This window comes from Mus pahari, chromosome 7 (genome assembly GCF_900095145.1).
Source record: "Mus pahari chromosome 7, PAHARI_EIJ_v1.1, whole genome shotgun sequence".
NCBI lineage: Eukaryota > Metazoa > Chordata > Mammalia > Rodentia > Muridae > Mus > Mus pahari.
The window spans coordinates 68,563,803-68,582,485 of NC_034596.1; the positions used below are offsets into that span (position 1 = coordinate 68,563,803).

At 44.5% G+C, this 18,683-nt stretch overlaps 1 protein-coding gene across 3 annotated transcripts; it reads right to left on the reverse strand.

The window, feature by feature from the left end:
* Positions 1-2,135: 2,135 nt before the first annotated feature.
* On the reverse strand, positions 2,136-15,992 carry Six4 (SIX homeobox 4). Of its 3 annotated transcripts, XM_029541137.1 has the most exons (4): positions 15,923-15,992; positions 14,902-15,716; positions 11,210-11,898; positions 2,136-6,724 (listed from the first exon to the last, which is right to left on the reverse strand). In XM_029541137.1, exons 1-4 carry the CDS (start codon positions 15,923-15,925, stop codon positions 5,928-5,930), a joined length of 2,304 nt encoding a protein of 767 aa, XP_029396997.1. In that variant the 5' UTR covers positions 15,926-15,992; the 3' UTR covers positions 2,136-5,927. The 3 variants fall into 3 exon arrangements, with proteins under 3 accessions (XP_029396997.1, XP_021057552.1, XP_029396998.1); XM_021201893.2 differs by lacking the exon at positions 15,923-15,992 and having other exon boundaries at positions 14,902-15,743; XM_029541138.1 differs by lacking the exon at positions 2,136-6,724 and having other exon boundaries at positions 11,184-11,898.
* Between the last annotated feature and the right edge of the window lie 2,691 nt (positions 15,993-18,683).

Here is an 18,683-nt window from a genome sequence, read left to right on the forward strand (position 1 = left end):
AGGACTCCATAGAGAGAAATGCACCAAAAACTGCTGGTGTGTTAGTTTCTCGTCATTTTCAGCTGATTGACGGAGTGATGTCAGCTAAGACAGGTGCCCGTGCTGAGGCAAGACATGTGGTGAGGCAAAATCTGAATGTCCCATCTCCATAAAATATGGACCAAGTAAGGAACAGATACTGGGAGACCAAAGAGAATGGGCTGTAGAAATTCAGTAGGGAAATGATAATTCTAAAAACAACTGGGGCGGGGGAGCAAGGGAGAAGAAATTAACCCAAGGGGCTGGAAAAAAGGCAGACCTGGGGCCTGGGAGACCCAACAGAGCACTTGTCTAGCGTGTCCCCAGCCCTGAAACATGACAAGGCTTAGGGAGACGATGCTTTACTTTTCACAGGTAGAGTTAAGGACATTCGCAGTTAGGAATCAGAATCCACCAGCCTGGGTTTCAGGGGGCAGAGTGGCTTTGGCTTGCTGCAGTGGAGTGCTTAGAGGACATACTATTCTGGAGGTCTTTGTGGGCAAATGGCCCTCCCCACTGTTCCAGGGCTTCTGATCCTCATCTATTTTCTGTCTGACAACTCAGCACAACATGGCAATGTTTTCCAGCTCCTGCCTTTCGTCTTCTTTAAATTCATTTTCTAGAGTATAAAGTGCAAATCATTATATTTGTGCTTTAAATTTGTATTTGCCTAAAAACCACCAAGGTCTTATCAGACTCAAAATCCAAAGTTCCTGACCCTGACCCTGACCCTGAGCTCTACATTTGATGTTGCCCCTGCTTAACTCTCCATGAGGCCCCATCTATACCTGAAGTTAATCTTGAAATTGGGACTTTCTTCTCTCCAAGAGACTTTAAATTTGCTGTCTGTCCCTTGTGTTGGTACACTCTCCTTTCAGTTCTGAATCATATCATTTAAACATCGGTGCTGAAACAGTACTTGTTCAGACCTTTCTGGTTGAATCTGTTTTGTGCCCAACCACTCCCCACTTACGATTCCGTTATTCTTTGCTTTTTTTGAGACAGGGTTTCTCTGTGTATCTTTGGCTGTCCAGGAACTCATTCTCTAGACCAGGCTGGCCTTGAATTCAGAAATCCTCCTGCCTCTGCCTCCCAAGTGCTGGGATTAAAGGCGTGTGCCATCACCGCCTGGCTTATTCTTTGCTATTTTGATGGTACTAACTTCTGTGTGAGTACGCCTTGTTCATCAGCTACCAAGGTGTCTTCTGAGAGATTGGAAAAGCAGGATGGAATCAGGGAGCCAAAGGCTTTGAATTCCTGTTGAACTTTAGCAGATTAACTAGCTTTGGGGGAGCCACAAACAAGGTTTAAACAAGGCCTAACACTAACCTTTCAAATGCTTTACAATGCATGTTTGGTGAAAAAGTTATGAAATGTAATTACTTCATTTTGTGCTTAACTGGTTTGACTTCTACAGAGAACATTGCCAAATGAGTTGAATGGCAAGAATGTGTCTAGACATTCCACTGGACACTAACTTGATAGCTTTAGCTAGATTTGTAGAAGAATTGTGCCACTGTTTCCTGATCTGGTTGGTAAACATCTCCTGTGTTGGAGTAGAAGAATAGAATTCAGACTTTATGTAATTATAAAATTAGGACCAAACTAAATTAGCACTCAATCATCTCCACTCAACAGAAATGTAGCTTTAGCCAAATTGACTTATCCCCCTGGGGAATAATCACAATTTGGTTAACAGCAGTACCCTAGGAGTGAGCAACAGAGCTTACATTTTAATAAGTCAGTCCTAGAAAGGTCTTTGGCACTCTCCTCATAATCCTGTAGTGTGCCTAGGTGCCATATTCCACATCCAGCTCTTGGGAGAGAAAAACAAGTAAGGCATATTACTGGTCTCTAAGGATAGACACTACGGTTTAGCTGAGTATATAGTACAGCTAAGTGAGTTACAGAATTCTGTACAAAGAACAACACAGATTACTTTTCTAAAATCACTCCAATTGGTCTTCTGAGTATTTTCCAGTTGAAATATTCTCATTTTCTCACTCTTTCCTCTTCTAGGCAAACATAAAATCATCCCGTTTATTGTCTAATGAAATGGGTTACTCTCTCATTCTAAAGAGTAGCATTCCCCCAAATAATCTTTCTTCAACACAAAGTATGTATAAATATAAAGTTTATTTAGCATAGTGTTTAGAAAAATAAGTTCACATCATTTCAGAAAACAAATAAAACACTTAAATTGTCCAGGCATAACCCCCATTACAGTACAACATACAGACCTTAGATCTCTTTGGTTGGGTAATTAAGCACAGAAATGCTCTGGGCCATGCCGTGTGCTATCACCTCACAGTGCAGTAGAGGCTCTGTTCCCCACCCCGTGTCATACATTCTGTGTAGAGTTTCTCTTCAGGTAAGGCACAGTAAAACCATATTGAGTATACAACTGATTGCCTCTGAACATACAGTACATGCAACAAAATGATACACTTTTTTCGAGAAACCCTGAAAGCCCAAAGAGTCACATGCAATATAATTTGGATTAATAAAACATATGGTGGAAATATCTAATTAAATTGAAATGTCTCGATTAGACACAAAATAACCATTAGGTTCTATCATCCAAGTTTTAGGAAGACTTTGAAACTGCTCTTGTAAAACATAATTACTTTCCCCACAGACTTCCTGAATTATTTTTATGAGATGATCTGTCAAAAACATTTGAGAGAGGACTCGAGTTTATGCACTAATATTCACATATTGAGGATGTAGCAGGGTAGTCTGCCATACACGCCCAAGAATTCCAGCTTTAACATGCAGAATAACAAGGGTACATACAGAGAGTTAAGGTCAGTGTGCAATTCAACTATGGATTTAAAAAAAAGACCTATGGCTACAATATCTACTTGCCTTTCACAACACAAGAAAGGCACCAGAACATGTATTACATCTTTACTATAAATCTACATGAGATATTTATGCAGTACAACACAGGTGCCTTTGTTTGTTTTGGGGGGGGGGAATGAACCTCCTTTGAATGCTAGAGACCATCCTCTCTACTAGAGGTAACTAAGAGCTGAGTGCCAATTGTGGCTATAGAGTGCATAGATAGGCTGGCACCAGAAAACCCCACAGCCAGCAGCAGGGGTTGGGTTTAAAGGGGGGTTATGTACCTCTATTTTGATTCCTCATCAGGGATCACTAGAGGATCCTTTGCAGCATCTTCAAGCATTAGTTTATGTAAGAAGGATATTCTGCCACGTGAACTCCAAGGGCTCTAAGGCTGACCCTTGGTGTTGGGGGAAAAGTCATTTGCAATTCTGTGCACGGAGATCACGGGGTTTACCATATTCCATTCACACATACACGGGCTGCATATCAACTGGCCCTTATTTTACTGAAAGAATAGAATAGAACATAAGTTCTCATAATGAGCAGTGATTCTTACCGGGTGGACTGTATAGCTACCTGGGGTGTTTGTAGGGCTAGAAGCTCATCATGTTGGAATATGAATACATTTCCTAGGTAAGTACTTAGTTTTGTGCTATCTTTTCTTTCTCGTAAGGAGAAAAAGAGGAAGAACTCGGAATAAAAAAGATACTTTTGTCAGATATATGGGAGTTTTCCATCACACGCACGCAGACACCCACACACACCCACCTTATAGAACGTTTTGACTTTCCCACTTCCCTTACCAGACAGGTATTTTAAAATAATGTCCTCTTGATATCTGCAGCAATCTAGTGAAAAATATCATTTTTTTGTAAACTATACTACAAGACCAGGATGCTTGCTAATCACGTTAATATGATCAGTAAATAACTGGGAGGGAGATGGGGGCAGCCAAGCTGTGTAAGTAGTGTCAGAGTGGAAAACCACACTGAAGCAACTGGCTTCGTGAAAACAAAACAAAAACACCCAAAACAAACAAACAAACAACCTCTGGCCCAAATTGCGTATTTCAGCAATTGAGGGACATTCACCAACTTCATAAAAATGGGATTTAGGTTCTTTATCAAAATGATGGGCACAGAATTCTTCATAGGGCTCTTAATCTTGACTGAAAGTTCCCGATGCTAAATCTGCAGTGACCCTTACTCTGCAGGCTTAGCTGATGAGCATGTTGGAAACCAAGCAGTCCCTTCCACCACCTTAACAAAAAAACAAGGAGTGGTACTATCTTTGTGCTTAGCAATTGAGAAGTCACCTTAGAAAAAGTCGCCTTCTTTCTGAAATCAGAGATGCCCTGGACTAACGGCATAAAGGCATTGCATTGTTATTTCGCAGATGCAGAGTCCTACTAAAACTTTTAAAAAGAATTTCCTACAGAAACTGGAAGGATTTGCTCGATTAAATAGGACAGGTGACAGTCATGTATACCGACCAATTCGAAACACTGGGAATGAGCTTCAGTCGGACAGATTTTGTTTAGTACAATTTACATATATTTTATTTACTTTAAAATGGTTGTTGTCAAGCTGGGTAGTGGTGGCCCATGCTTTGAATCCCAGTACTAGGGAGGCAGAGGCATGTGAGTCTCTGTGAGTTCAAGGACAGCCTGGTCTACAGAGCGAGTTCCAGGACAGTCAGTAACAGTTTCTCTGTTAAACAGAGAAATCCTGTCTCAAAAAAACTAAAACCAAAACAGAATAAAAAAAGGTTATTTTCATAGCCTGCAGAACTGCTGTTTCATGGTCTTCTATACTTTTCTACTTTCATTATAATGAAAAGCATCAACAATATCTGTCTATCCATGTGCATGACAAGACTTCCACATGATATTTAGTGAAATGGAAGTCCTGCCTTATGCAGGGGTTCTGTGGTAAACTTAACCCTGTTTGACGGTACAAAAGAACCATCAACAATGCTGCTGACACTTCTATACCTTACTAGTAATAAAAAGGCCACAAGGTAAAAAGGCACATAGGAGTCTATAGAAAACATATTTAAATGAATCAAAGTTGCTAAAGTAAGAAGGATGTGACGAGAAGTGACAAAGTTCCAGTAGTGGGGGTTAACAGTTCCTGTTTCAGTGTTAATTAACATTGACCTCAATAGACTCTTGATAAAAATTACAAAAAAAAAAATAAAAAAATAAAAATAAAAATAAAACTTGGTTGGAAACAAAGATGTCCTATTCCCATTCAAACAATAAATATAAATTAAACAGTAAGAAGACAGTTCCTTTTCAGTTCACAGAGCCATGTTCAAGAGAGACATACACGGTATAAATAAAAACTTACTGTACTTACTCAGATCTTGCTTAGAGACCTGTATTTACATTCGTACCCAAGTTGTGTCAGAGTTTAGTGGCATTTCAAACTTTCTCTGCCACGTTTGACTATTAGCAATCACATTTGGAAACACGTAGAGACTTAAAACCAAGCCTTTCCCCCAAATGCTGAATGTGTGTATGTATACACAAACACACACAGACATACACACACATACAAGCTACATAATTTGAAAAATATACCCTTATGATAGTCTAGAGTACCATTGTTTCTTAACCATCTCAATGCCCATGGAGTAAAAGTAAACAAACAAGCAAACAAACAAACAAACAAAAAACCCAACTGCATTGCTTCCAAGAGCCTGGAGCTATTATTTAATTTTCTAAGTTAGGTGTATACATTTTAAATCTGAAATACTGTCACGTTCCATTTCGCCTGTAGAGTTATACTGCTGACTAAATGATAGACGATGGTTTGATGGATGCATTCACTTGTTGCCTCGCCCCGAGGACGATGTGACCAGAGAGGCTTCGGCAGTGCAGGTCCACTCCTGTGTATTTAACTACGCTCTTCATGCAGCCCAAGGCGAATGCGCTTGCTTGCAGAAGTACAGTGTTTTCCTCTAAATGAATAGAAGCTCTCCATCTTCGGGGCTTCACAAAGAAAAGGATTTGCTCCTGTTAAAGCAGAGAAGGAGGGATGTGGAGTGAATCGGGCTTATAAGTCTTGCATGTCTTCATCCAACTGGACGGGTTGGAGCTTGGCCAGCTCTTTTTTGTCTGTACCTAGGTCTTCACAGCCGGCTTCAACCATGCCGTCCAGGACGTACTTGGATTTTGAGTCCAACATCATTAAGTTGTTTGTTGCTTTGTTCTCAGAATTTTGTAAGAAATTCTCTTTTATGTTAGCGACTGACTGCAGAACCAAGCGTTGTTCTCTGACAAAATCCTGGTGGACTGCTGGCGAGGCGTGACTCACCTGTTCTTCAGCTGTGGGTACGATCTCACCCAGGGCAGCTTGGGTCATCGGACTGGACAATAGGTCTTGACCCGGAATAAGGGAACAGTTCTGAAGGGTTGCATAGTTGGTGTTGCTGACAGATGACACAGTACATTTGCTTGTCACAGGTGCAGACACTGGCTGGCTCTCGGCAAGGTCAGGGGTGAGCTCAGCGGGATTAAGTAGTGTAGGGGGGGTCAGGGAAAAACCGTGCGCGGCGGACACGTTAACCAGCGAAGAGGTCAGTGGATGGAGGCCACTCCCAGAGAGATTTTCCGAAGACAGGCTTGCATTTACTTGTGCACTGTGATTGACAGGCATCAACTGAGAAAAGACCAGGCCTCTTTCTAAGCCTTCCTGTTTCACGGCTCCTACAGTCTGGCCTGAATTAGGAACGGTGTATACCACTGCACTGGGGGTAAGAGGGCTCAGGAAAAGTTTACCGTGCTGGACTGTAGCTGGCTCACTTGTAAATGTGCTTCCGTCCGAAGTGCTTGGGGTAACCGAAAGATTACCTAGGGGGGAGAAGACCAATTAGCATTGATGAAAATGATACAGAAAGAAAAATAAGTACACAGTCACTCCTTTAGCAAACACGATTTTTCCTCAGGTATAGTATTTATGGAGAGGTGACTCTTAAATATGTAACATAGTTCAGCTTCAGCATAGTAACCTGCAGAGTCCCAGACTCAGGCCTCAGGCAGACAAACTTGCTCTAGATACATTTTGTATTTCTTTTTTGCAGTGCTGGTGACTGAACCCGGAGCTTTCTATCTGCTGGGTAAAGATTCTGTCACTGAGCTACATTGTATCTATATTTGTTAATCTCCCATGTCATTGTAAGGACCAATGAAAGAACTGCAGGAGGAGCCGGGCGTGACGGCATGGCCTTTAATCCCAGCACTTGGGAGGCAGAGGCAGGCGGATGTCTGAGTCCAAGGCCAGCCTGGTCTACAAAGTGAGTTCCAGGACAGCCAGGGCTATACAGAGAAACCCTGTCTCAAAAAACCAAAGAGAGAGAGAGAGAGAGAGAGAGAGAGAGAGAGAGAGAGAGAGAAACTGCAGGTGGCTTAGGAAGCAGGCCTGGGGAGAGGGATTCCATGGCAGATCACCTACATGGTGCAGCAGGCCTTGGGTTTATGCCTCAGCATCACCCAAAATTAAAACAAACAAAAATACAAACCAACCAATCAAAAACAAGCAAGTATGTGGGACCTGGGGATAAAAGCTGAGGCAGGAAGATTGATTTTGAGGCCAGTCTGGGCTACACAGTAAGACCTTATTGCAAAGAAAAAGAAAAAAAGAAGTGAGAAAATTCTGTCCAAGCTTCAGGCTCTTTATCACAGACTTACCATCTCTTAATCAGTCGCTAGTGATCACTAACTCTACCAGTTAGAAAGAGAGAAGGTGCAAAACAAACTAGTTCCGTTAGGACTGCTCAGGTACTGAGCATAAAATGTAAATGAAAATTCCACAGAAAATGAGTTTCTCTGGAACTTACAAGTTAACGACATCAACCTGTACAGACAAGTCTCAGACTCCCACGAACTACCAATAAAGCAGTCTCGAGTCAACAAAACCCTCTAGCTTTTTTTTTTTTTTTCCTCTCCCCCATTTGTTGTGCTAACTTTAAATTTTCAGGGTTGTAGCGATGGGAGAAATGAATGGTAACCCTGGAGTGCTCTTTCTTTTCTTTTCTTTTCTTTTCTTTTCTTTTCTTTTCTTTTCTTTTCTTAAAAATAAAGAAAAACATAGAGGGCTAGAATTAATGCCTCTGTCAAAGGGGTACATCTTTTGAGGCCCCACTTGATTGGTCTGTGGAGACTAGAAGATGGCAGTCAGATGACTTGAGTCTCCAAATATTAGCAGAGAGAGAAAGATGAATTTAGGGAGCTTTCTGGGGGGGATTAATATGGGGTACTTATCTACCCCACTTTTCAATTAGAGGTCTAATCAACTCCTTTACTCAATCGAGGCTGCCCTCCTTGAATCTGTGCAGTCTAGATAACTGGACTGTATGTGATATGTGAAGAAGTCCCCAGGGCCACCCATGGCTTCCAACATCTTTAAGCACTTTATATAAGCAAAGGAATGTCTTTCTATGAGAAACTCAATGAAAAGACTATATTTGAACTCCTTTAAAAATGTTAACTACTAGTACATAAGTATTTATCACACAAAGACTATCACGATATTATGAGCTGGGCAGTGGTGGCACACGCCTTTAATCCCAGCACTTGGGAGGCAGAGGCAGGCAGATTTCTGAGTTCAAGGCCAGCCTGGTCTACAGAATGAGTTCCAGGACAGCCAGGGCTACACAGACAAACCCTGCCTTAAAAAAAAAAAAAATACAGTTACGAAAAAACACTTCTGTATATGTTCTTTAACTTAATTTTTTTTTTTTTCAGGCCATACACATGAACAAACTGCCCCTATTTTAAACCTTTGGTTTTCAGTGTGTTTTAAAAGTCTTATAGACTTCAAAATTACAATTAATCTTTGCTTTGTGTGAGTGTGTTTGTGAAACTGTTCACTAGCAGACATGCCCACAAAATGATTATTTTTTGATAGAATCATAAATAACAACATATGCAATATTTTTCCAACAGCTATTAAACACAAGTAAAATAACATACTCTGAGATGGAAAAACACTAACTTATATAAATGAAGGGGAAAACAGATATATTCCAAAGGATGATTTTTTCTTTTTCAGTACTGGGAATTGAACCCAAGGCTTCAGACATAAAACATGATTTTGTTGTTGTTGCTGTTTTAAGCCAGGATCTATCTATATAGCCCTACCTGTCGTAGAACTCACTCTGTAGACCAGGCTGATCTTAAACACAGAGATCTGTCTGCCTCTGCCTCCCAAGGGCGGGGATGAAAGACATGTGCCACCCACCATGTCTGGCTAGAACGTGATTTTTAAGTATAGCTGCAATTGAGGTACAAATTAATCAGTACAAAAACAGAACAGAAAAAAACACAGGTGCAGGTACAAAGTACAATTGTGCAATGATGCTAAAGGAGAAAACAAACAAACAAACAAAGCCTCAAATCCTGATTGTAAAATGAAAAAAGATATCAGCAGGCTGCTTTTCCTCAAACTTCCTATATAACATTTCCCTATACCTAGGAAGAAAGGACTATGTTTCTGGACATTTTAAAGAATGTTTAGTGTAAGTTTAATTTGCTTTGGTTTGGTACATTTTTTTTTGGAGATGGACTCTCACTATGTAACCTACTTTAGCTTGAATGTAGCTCTATGAAACTAGGTAGCTCAGGCAGGCGTTGAACCCCATTTTCCAACTTCAGTCTCCCAAGTGCTAGGATTATAGACAGGCATTCACCACCATACCCTATCTTAGTATTTTTAAAAACAAAGTCCAAATTTCCAAAATGCTTTACAGCAATCTGTAATATTCAACTACTACAAAGGAGTTGCCTACTGGAACCATCTGGTTAAACTTACTCCAGAGAGTCAAAGGGTAGGGAGCTCATCATTTGATCTTGGCTATTTTAACTGACAATGCTATTCTTATTCTTGGTAACTATCCCATTGAAAAACTATTGTTGGTCAGTGGTGGCTCATGACTTTAATCCCAGCACTTGGAAGCAGAGACAGGCAGATCTGAGATTGAGGCCAGCCTGGTCTACAGAATCAGGTCTAGGACAGCCAGGGGTACCATGTCTTGAAAAACTGAAAGGAAAAAAAAAAGTGCCCCCCCCCCCCAGACAACCCTGGCTATTAAAGTGATAGCACTTTTCTTGATTTCAGATGAAAAGCATTTTGCATTCTCCTCTGCTAACATGCATACATGCTCATACTCTCTTTGTTGTCTCTAGAATGCTAAAAACTGCTTGGAAACTTTCATACAGAGGCAAAATGGGTTGGAGTCATAGATAATTTGGCTTTCTCTGGGGTGTTTATCTTTTGTCCTAAATTAGAGTGTGACTTAGGTTAACTCTTACATCATAATGGAGAGTGTACTACAGGAGCATGGCGGCTTACTGGCTTTTTCTCTAAAGAGACAAATATACAGAATGAAATGTACAACTATTTTTCACTAATGCCTCTAATAGTTGAAGTAGACGTTAGCTACAGAATCGAGACTTGTAAAACAACAACAACAACAACAACAACAATAAAAACCCCTGACCTTATTGCAGGTTGACCTTTGGTAAAGATCTGGGCTTTCAGACCTGCTTACAGGAGCGAGGACATGATCACCATCTCTCACCTCTAAGAGTTAGAGGCTCCTCAGCTTCCTGTGCCCAATTCTAACTGTTCCTATTTCAGCACAGAGAAAAATGACAAGTGATACAGATTTGACTCACATTCCTGAGGAACTGATGTGCCAGCCTCAGGCTTACTTTCTTTCTCTAACAGACTGCAGTTAGGAAAGCCACAAACACACAATGACACAATTGTTTTCATAAATATAAACCCACACAGCTGAGACACCAACACACATCCAGAGCAACAGAAAAGCATATGTTCTTTTAAATTTCTTTTAGGTCTTTTTAGGTTTTTCTGTTAATTATAGGAAGAACACGATGCAAGCAAGAATACATTCTGTCTTTCAGTTTATTCTTTTTAAAATGTTTTCTGGTCAAATGAATAACTGCTTGACTAATTTTATGTTCCTAGCAATTTTATTAATTTTTAATTTTAAAACGTCAAGTACTGGGTTATTTTATAAGCACTGATTGACTTGCCATATTCCTATAATTGTAAAGTTGGCAAGGTCTGCTAGAAATGGTACTTTTCCATTCTGTTTGGGGAAGATAAAACTCCATTCCCCAGGATGTAAGAAAGTCAGGCAAGCTGGATAGTATTTAGGTACTGGGAAGCACATCAAGGCTATTCTGTAACTGTGTAAACGAATGATGTATCTGGACAATAACACGAATCTATAGCTTTCACTAAAACTGTCACTGATAGCAACTAACCAACACACGCCCTGGTGCACTATTGGTACCAAATGAAGCTTTTACCTTGTGAAGCTGCTACTGAGACAGGAGGCAGCTGCAGTGGAGAGAATCCAAGGCTTCCATTAAGGAACTGGCCATTTGCTCCAGAATTAGGGATCTGGACAATGCCATACTGGTTAATTTGCACGGGTGTAGTAAAAGTCACCACAGAGCCACCGTCCTGGGAGGCCACTGTCTGAATGCCTTCTCTTTTCACTTCAGTGCAGGGTATCAGCCCTGGGAATGACACAGGGGCACTAGGGCTGTAGGAGGTGGTGGCTGCTGAGTTCACAGCAGAACTCTGGAGGACTTTGAATTCTTTCACATCCTGGGAGGTAGATCCCAGGATGTCTGTCATGGCTATGCCATTGCCCACAATGTTTGAAGACATTTTGGGTGGGTTCAGTGACACTGTCTGTGTATTTCCCACATTCAGTCCATTAAGGATAACTCCATTGTGTCCCTGAATAAAAGAATTGCCATTAAGGAAGACAGGTGAAGTACTTGCAGGTACTAGGTTTCCATTCAACAAAACTCCAGACGAGCTTAGTGATATCTTAGCATTTCCAATTTGTTGCATATATACTGGCTCCACGTGGCTAGAGAGGTTGAGGTTGGTGACTCCATCAGATGCACCTGAAAGTGGGTGAGGAGACAAATCCTCATGTCCCTTGCTGGATTCATCCTCGGTGCTGGGGTTGCCATCTGATTCGCTGTTCAGGGGGAGGAGAAGACATTTGTGAAGGTCAAGGGTTTGACAATCGACAGTTTGTAAAACATCCTTCAAACTCATTAAAGGCAATATTTAAGCAAAGCACAATAGAATTATCTGCTGGCCCTGTTGAAACTACGAAGTTTTAAGCAAATTCTGCCCAGCCAGAGAATGAGACAATGCATTTGAATCCCTTAAAAAAATAAAATAAGGGGCTGGTGAGATGGCTCAGTGGGTAAGAGCACCCGACTGCTCATCCGAAGGTCCGGAGTTCAAATCCCAGCAACCACATGGTGGCTCATAACCATCCGTAACAAGTTCTGACTCCCTCTTCTAGAGTGTCTGAAGACAGCTACAGTGTACTTACATAAAATAAATAAATAAAAATAAATTTAAAAATAAAATAAAATAAAATCAGAAAAAGACCAGAAGGTTGGACAATGTAAAATTCAACTGAAAGCACTTTAATATTGTATTTTCATTCTTAGAACATTCATATGCTACTCCAACTGTTAAAAGGACTGCTACCTCTGCCATAGAAACAATTCATGAAATGTTAATGTGTCGTCTTGCTGTTTAGGAGAGCCAGCTCAGATTCATGTTATTTTGAAGGTAGATGGAATTGCCCAAGGAGCAGGAGGGGTGAGGTGTTTTATTGCCAGTTAGGTAGCCAGAGGCCATTTTCTCACCTCTTCCCAAACTTCTATTCCACCAGAGAGACAACTCTCACTCAATAAAGTGCTTTGTCCTTATAGGAAAGACAACTCTTGATATGCAGTTGCCTTTGAATCCAAAGGAAGCCATAGGGGCCTATTTAACACACACCATCCAGTGCTCTGGTGAGGTGGGAGGGAAAAGGTGGGCATCACTCAGTGGCCTTGTAACCATCAGACTCCTCCCCTGAGTCTTCAGTCCTCCTATTCCAGGATCCTGGACATAAGGGAAATACCAAGTTCGGGTCAGGGAGGAATGGTGGCAGTTTTCTTCCTTTGGTTTGAGTCTGGGCGGGGCAGGACAGAAGCAGTTTGGAAGCCTGGTGAGACTTGGTCCAGCTGAGGATCCAACATCCCAGTGTGGTCGGTTTCCTTTCAAGCTGAGGGGAGGGGATTACCCAGGCTTTGGGCTTTGGGGCCAGGAGCGCAGAAAGCGCTTTGATTTATGAGCTGAAGCAGAGCAGCCGTCGCCATTGGTGAGGGTGACTCACCAAGGGTGCGGGTGGGAGGTAGATCCGGAGAGGGGCCTAGACCAGGCAACTGGGCTGGGGGTTGAGGGTGTGGAGTTAATGGGGAGGAGGATGAAGACAGCAGAGCGTGGCTCAGGATGTGTGTGTGTGTGTGTGTGTGTGTGTGTGTGTGTGTGTGTGTGTGTGTGTGGATCCTGGGAACTGGGCTGGTTCCATAGCAAAGGTTACAGGACAGCTGGCCTGCATGTGCCACCGGCTTCCTACCCAGTGCCTAGGAGATTCCTTCAGTCCATCTGCAGAGCACTCCGGGGTAGGTGGGGTCGCCTAACCAGTGCTCCTACTCTGGGTCTCTCCCCCTTTCTCAAGACTGAGAGGGTGCTCGCAGGTCGCCCAGCATGTTTTGTTTATGGTTACCGGCCACCAGGGTCAGGGCTGCACAGTGCGCCTCTCTCCCTGCCTGGGGTGAGCTGTGGGCCTCGGGCTCCACCCGGGCGCAGGGCATAGGAGCGAGGGCGGGCTCTGGAATGCGCAGGGTGATCACCTTCACCTGGCCCAGGCCGGCTGCTTCCATGGCTCCCAGGTTCCTTCCCAGAGCAAAACATTTGAACTGCATTTTGATTCTCTTCTCTCCAATCCCCGCGAGGAGGGGATCATCAACCTTCTGCTTACTTTACCCGTACAACAACAGCAGCAGCAACAACAACCACCACACACCTAAACAACATACACACACACACACACACACACACACACACACACACGTACGTAAACACCCACACACAGCTAAGGGTCTGACTCTAGCGGACACAAAAGATTTGAAAAAAACAAAACAAAAAAACCCCTGCATTTTACACGAGAGAGAGAGAGAGAGAGAGAGAGAGAGAGAGAGAGAGAGAGAGAGAGAGAGAGATTGATTGTAGGTCTCTGTGTGTGTGGGATGGCTGAAGGAGGACAGTGGATAGTTCCCCTACTTCTTTCCTGCTGCCCACCTTATGCCAGCGTGTCCCCTATTCCCAAAGTCAGTAGGGGATCATGCTGTGTTAGGGGGGTCCAAGAAACTGTCCTTCAGTCCTGCCACCTCTGAGGCACTGTAACCCGATCCGAAGTTGTTCAGAATCAGGTTTCAAAACACCGCAGAGACGAGCAGCACCCACACCCCACGCTGCCCTAGCAGCGATGGGAACCGCGGCGGGCAGGGTGAATGATTAACTCTGTCATATTAAAGCCTCGACGTCCCCAGACCCCATCTGAGCCACTAGTCTCCATTAACGCTCCTTTTCCTTCCAGAGCGCCCCTGGTGACCTCCAGGGCAAGCCCGGGGCTCAGTCGAACCCTGGGTACCCTGGAGCGTGTGCGCACTCCAGGCTCCGGGTGACCCGGCGGAGGCAGGGACCCCGGCCGGCGCCGGCAGCCCACGCGGGCCCGGAGCCGCCGTGAGAGTAGCCTTCCCGGCAGCGTGCACACACATTCCCTAAAAGAACCAAGGCGAGAGTGGCAACTTCAAAGGCAGCAGGATGGGGGTGGGAAGCCGGGCAGCAGTGACCAGCCGAGGTGGGGGCGGGGACTGGACCTAGGAGGGCGACCAGAAACTTCTGGGGGCAGGAGGGGGAGGGTTAGGAGGGAGGATTCCCCCGCCCGCCCGTTGCCACCGTCGTCCCCACCCCCCCACCCCGGTAGGGAAGCGAGGTGGGGGGCGGGGAGAGGTGGGCAGCCGGACCAGGCTGGTGGGGAAGGTAAGCGCCATGTTTTCGAGCGCTAGGAGGAAAAGAAAGCTGGGAAGGGGTGGGGGGAGGAAGGGGGAGGAGGAAAGTTGGCGCTCACCTTTTGGACTGGGTCTCGGAGGGGTTTCGGTCACGCTGCCGCCGGTTCTTGAACCAGTTGCTGACCTGGGTGAGGGAGAGGCCGGTGATCTTGGCCAGGTGCCGCTTCTCAGCCGGCGAGGGGTAGCGATTCTGCTTGTAGAGCTCCTTGAGCGCGTTGCGCGACTTCTCCTTGAAACAATACACCGTCTCCTCGCCGTCCCAGATGGTGCGGGGCAAGGGGAATTTCCTGCGCAGCCGGTACTTGTCCACGGCGCCCAGCGGCCGGCCGCGCGCTCGCTCGGCCTCGGTGTAGCGCGCCTTGTACCAGAGCTGCTGCAGCAGCGGATGGTTGGCCGACTCGAAGCTGTGGCTCTCGAGGATGCTGTACAACTCAGGGTAGATGCCCTGGTGGAAGGCCACGAGCGCTCGCGCCTTCAGAAGGCTCTCGTTGCCACGTAGCAGGTCGCTCTGGGGCAGGGACCAAAGAAACCGGGCCAGGCGGTCCAGGTTGCCCCCCTGCTGCAACGCCTCGCACACGCAGGCGACATGGTCCGGCGAGAAGGCCAGCGGGGGCTGCGCGGCGGCTGCGTGCTGGTGCCTGCCCAGAAGTTCCGAGTGGAGTTGTACCTGATCTGCCGCTCCCGCCGCCGCTGCCCCTTCCTCCCGGCTTACCCTGGAGGCAGCCGCGCCGTCCCCCGGCTCCAGGGGGAAAGGGGCTGGAGCCGGGGGGCTCAGCCCAGCCGCCGCGCCCCCCGCCACTTCTCGGTGCGCCTCCTGTCCTTCCGAGGCGCTTTCCATCCCATTCTCCTGCTTGATGTCCGCCGCACTTGCAATCTGCCCGGTGGGGGAGGAAGAGGACATTTTTTGTTGTTTATTTTCCTCCCTCCCTCACTCCCTCGCACTCTTTTCCTCTTTCTTTCCCCCTCTCTTACTCCTCCTTCTTCGCCTCCCTCCCCCTCCCCCCTCCGGAAAGCCCACTCCCTCCCTCCCGGTTTCGGCTGGATCTGGCCGATCAGGTTTCCCCCAGGCCACGCAGTCACCATTAAGATAGCTGCTAGAGCAAAGTAGTGTAAACGGATAGCTGCTTTCTGCCGTTCCCCCAACGTGACTCCTCCGGTTGCTGCATACTATATGGCACTGGCCGCCCGGCCGGCCCGGCCGAGCCACCCCATTGGCTATTTCGCATTCAGTGGGAGGAGGAGGCACCGTTTCTATCCCTGTCGATCACCCGCCTCCCACTCCACCCCTTGCCTTTCCCTCTCTCCCTGACCCCCAGGCACCTTTACCTGCCTGAAAACACCGACATTCTTTTCTGGCCAAGCTTCTGAATGGGCAGTTATCTAGTGTGGCCTGAAAACTGGACAGCTCTTTCAAAGAAAGGCCCAGTGATTCCCAAGGGAATACGAATCGCGTGACCTTAAGGTCTGGACAGCTAAATTTTTAACAAAGAGACTACCCTCAGTATGTAGATGATAAAACTTCAGAGACTAATTCCGAAGCTCCCCAGCACCCCCCCACCCCCACCCCGGCTAAGGGATGTCTTTATTAAGGATGTGTATTCAATAGTCAAGAACAGCACTAAGGAATGTTCTGATAGAGAAGCATTGGTAGTAATGAAAATTCCGGAGGGGGAGAACTTGAAAACCTTGAAATAAGCAGTGTGTGTAGCCTAATGAGATGACAAAGGCAAGAAGCATTTAAAAAAAAAAAAAAGTCAGCAGAAACCCTGAGATGGACCTAATACAAATAAGCATATGGAAAATAAAACTGGATGTTTATACTGGGTAAGTAGTATAGAAGAGAGCTAAATTATAATGGTCTAGGGCATAAGTCTATTTACCATAGTAGAAACATTCAAAATATGGACACCAACAGCACCCCCTACACACACACACACACACACACACACACACACACAATGTGCTGCTGGGATGGATAAATAGTTTCTCTTTGAAGGTGATGGATAGGTCTGGGAAGAACACCATCTCTATATGCAGGCGTATTGGAGGAGATCCGGGCAGAATCAGCAACCCTTGCTGTCACAGACAAACAGAGGATTGCTCGCCAGGGTTGAGACTGAAGGGTGGAGGTGCAATGTGGCTATCTTCAGTTGGGATTCTGTCCTTCATGGTTTGCATGAGGTCTTAGCTCAGAGAGGGCTGGTGAGCCTGTCTCTGGCTACTGTGGGCCAGTTGAATTTGTCTGTGGATGCCCCTTCTCAAACTCTAACAGCTAAATGTCCTCCCCCTAACCTTTACTTCAGGGTGGCCTTGTAGTGTTTCTGCTTCCCAGTCAGTCATAATTGCCTATTTCAGCATGCTGTCAGGCAGCTGTTCAGATCACCTGCTGTCACTTCAGTTTGGTGAGGTTTGCTTTCTTCCCTCTTCTTTCCTTTCCTTTTCTTTCTTTCTTTTCTTTTCTTTTTTTTGCTACCACTTTATTGTTGGTTAGCTAAGATATTTGATACATAACCTAACTGTTCTCCATTAAAATTTTTGTTTTGTGTGTGTGTGTGTGTGTGTGTGCCCACAAGCACATGCAAGAACACACATGCCAGCCATGACACATGTGTGAAGGTCAGAGGACAACTCCAGAGTCGTCTGATTTTGATTCTCTTCTTCCACTGTATTGGTGCTGGGGACTGAACACAGGTGGTGAGGCTTAATGACAAGCACCTTTGCCTGGTCAGCTAACTCAGTAGCCCCCACTTCTCTCCTTCTTTTTCGCTTCAAAAACAGTATCCTAGTGTGGTGAAATTGTAAGTGACATCTTTGGCAGATTTAAAATTGATAGCCAAAGGCAACACTTTATCTTTCTCCTCCTATGGAAACATCCAGATAGCTAGCAAGTTCAGGATAATATTTGAGTTTAAAACTTCCTTGCTCTTTCAATTTTTTCTTGCATTTAAAGATATACTTTTAATTTTAGGATAATTTTGATTTACTGATAAATCATAAAACTAGTAAAGAGAGTTCCTACTTACCCATCACATACTTGTCCCTAATCCTGACACCTTATAGCGGTACATTTGTGTGAGCTGATAGCATTGGCATGTTATGCACCATAATTAATTCATTATAGACTTCATTATTTGAAGTTCATTCTTTTTTTTTTTTTTTTACTGCTTTCTGCTTTTCAGTCCAATCTGGGTGGGCATTCTGCTTTTGGTTCTTTGAATTTTATTTATCAGAGCAAAGTAGACAAGAAGTAGCATGGTTTCATGGAAAAGATACATATTTAAGGTTCAGCTCTCTAGGCTTGGGTTCAGTCCTAGCTCTGCCATTTACTTAAGTATAAAAAGTAGAAAGGATTACTGTAAAGATTAAATAAGTCATTCTAAAAAGAACTTGATGCATAATTAATCTTCTGTTAAGAAATTGTTATCTTCCTATTGATAACGCAAAGAAGGAGGCTTTTCAGTTTTATATACCCGATTTAAAATTTCTTTGGCCAGGTTATGAGGTCATAGGAGTTAGCTTTAAAATTATTATCAAGTATAGTGCATGGCTTAGAAAAGAACATAACTTTTGAACTTTTGATTATTGGCTTTCTATACTGTCTCTAGTGTACTAAGTCTATCAGGTTCTATGGACGCACTGGTGGCTCTGTCGGGTCTGTAATAGTGTATCTGTGGAAACAATGGACCTTAGGGGCTGGAGGATTTGATTCCTGGGAGGTTTACAAAGTCCTGCTACAGATTCGACTTTTGTGAATTCATACACTAGTTGCAGGAGGTGTTCCTAGAATCAGAAATCTTAGTCTCCTGGTGCTTGGGCAAGGTGAAATTCAGAGCATGCCCTG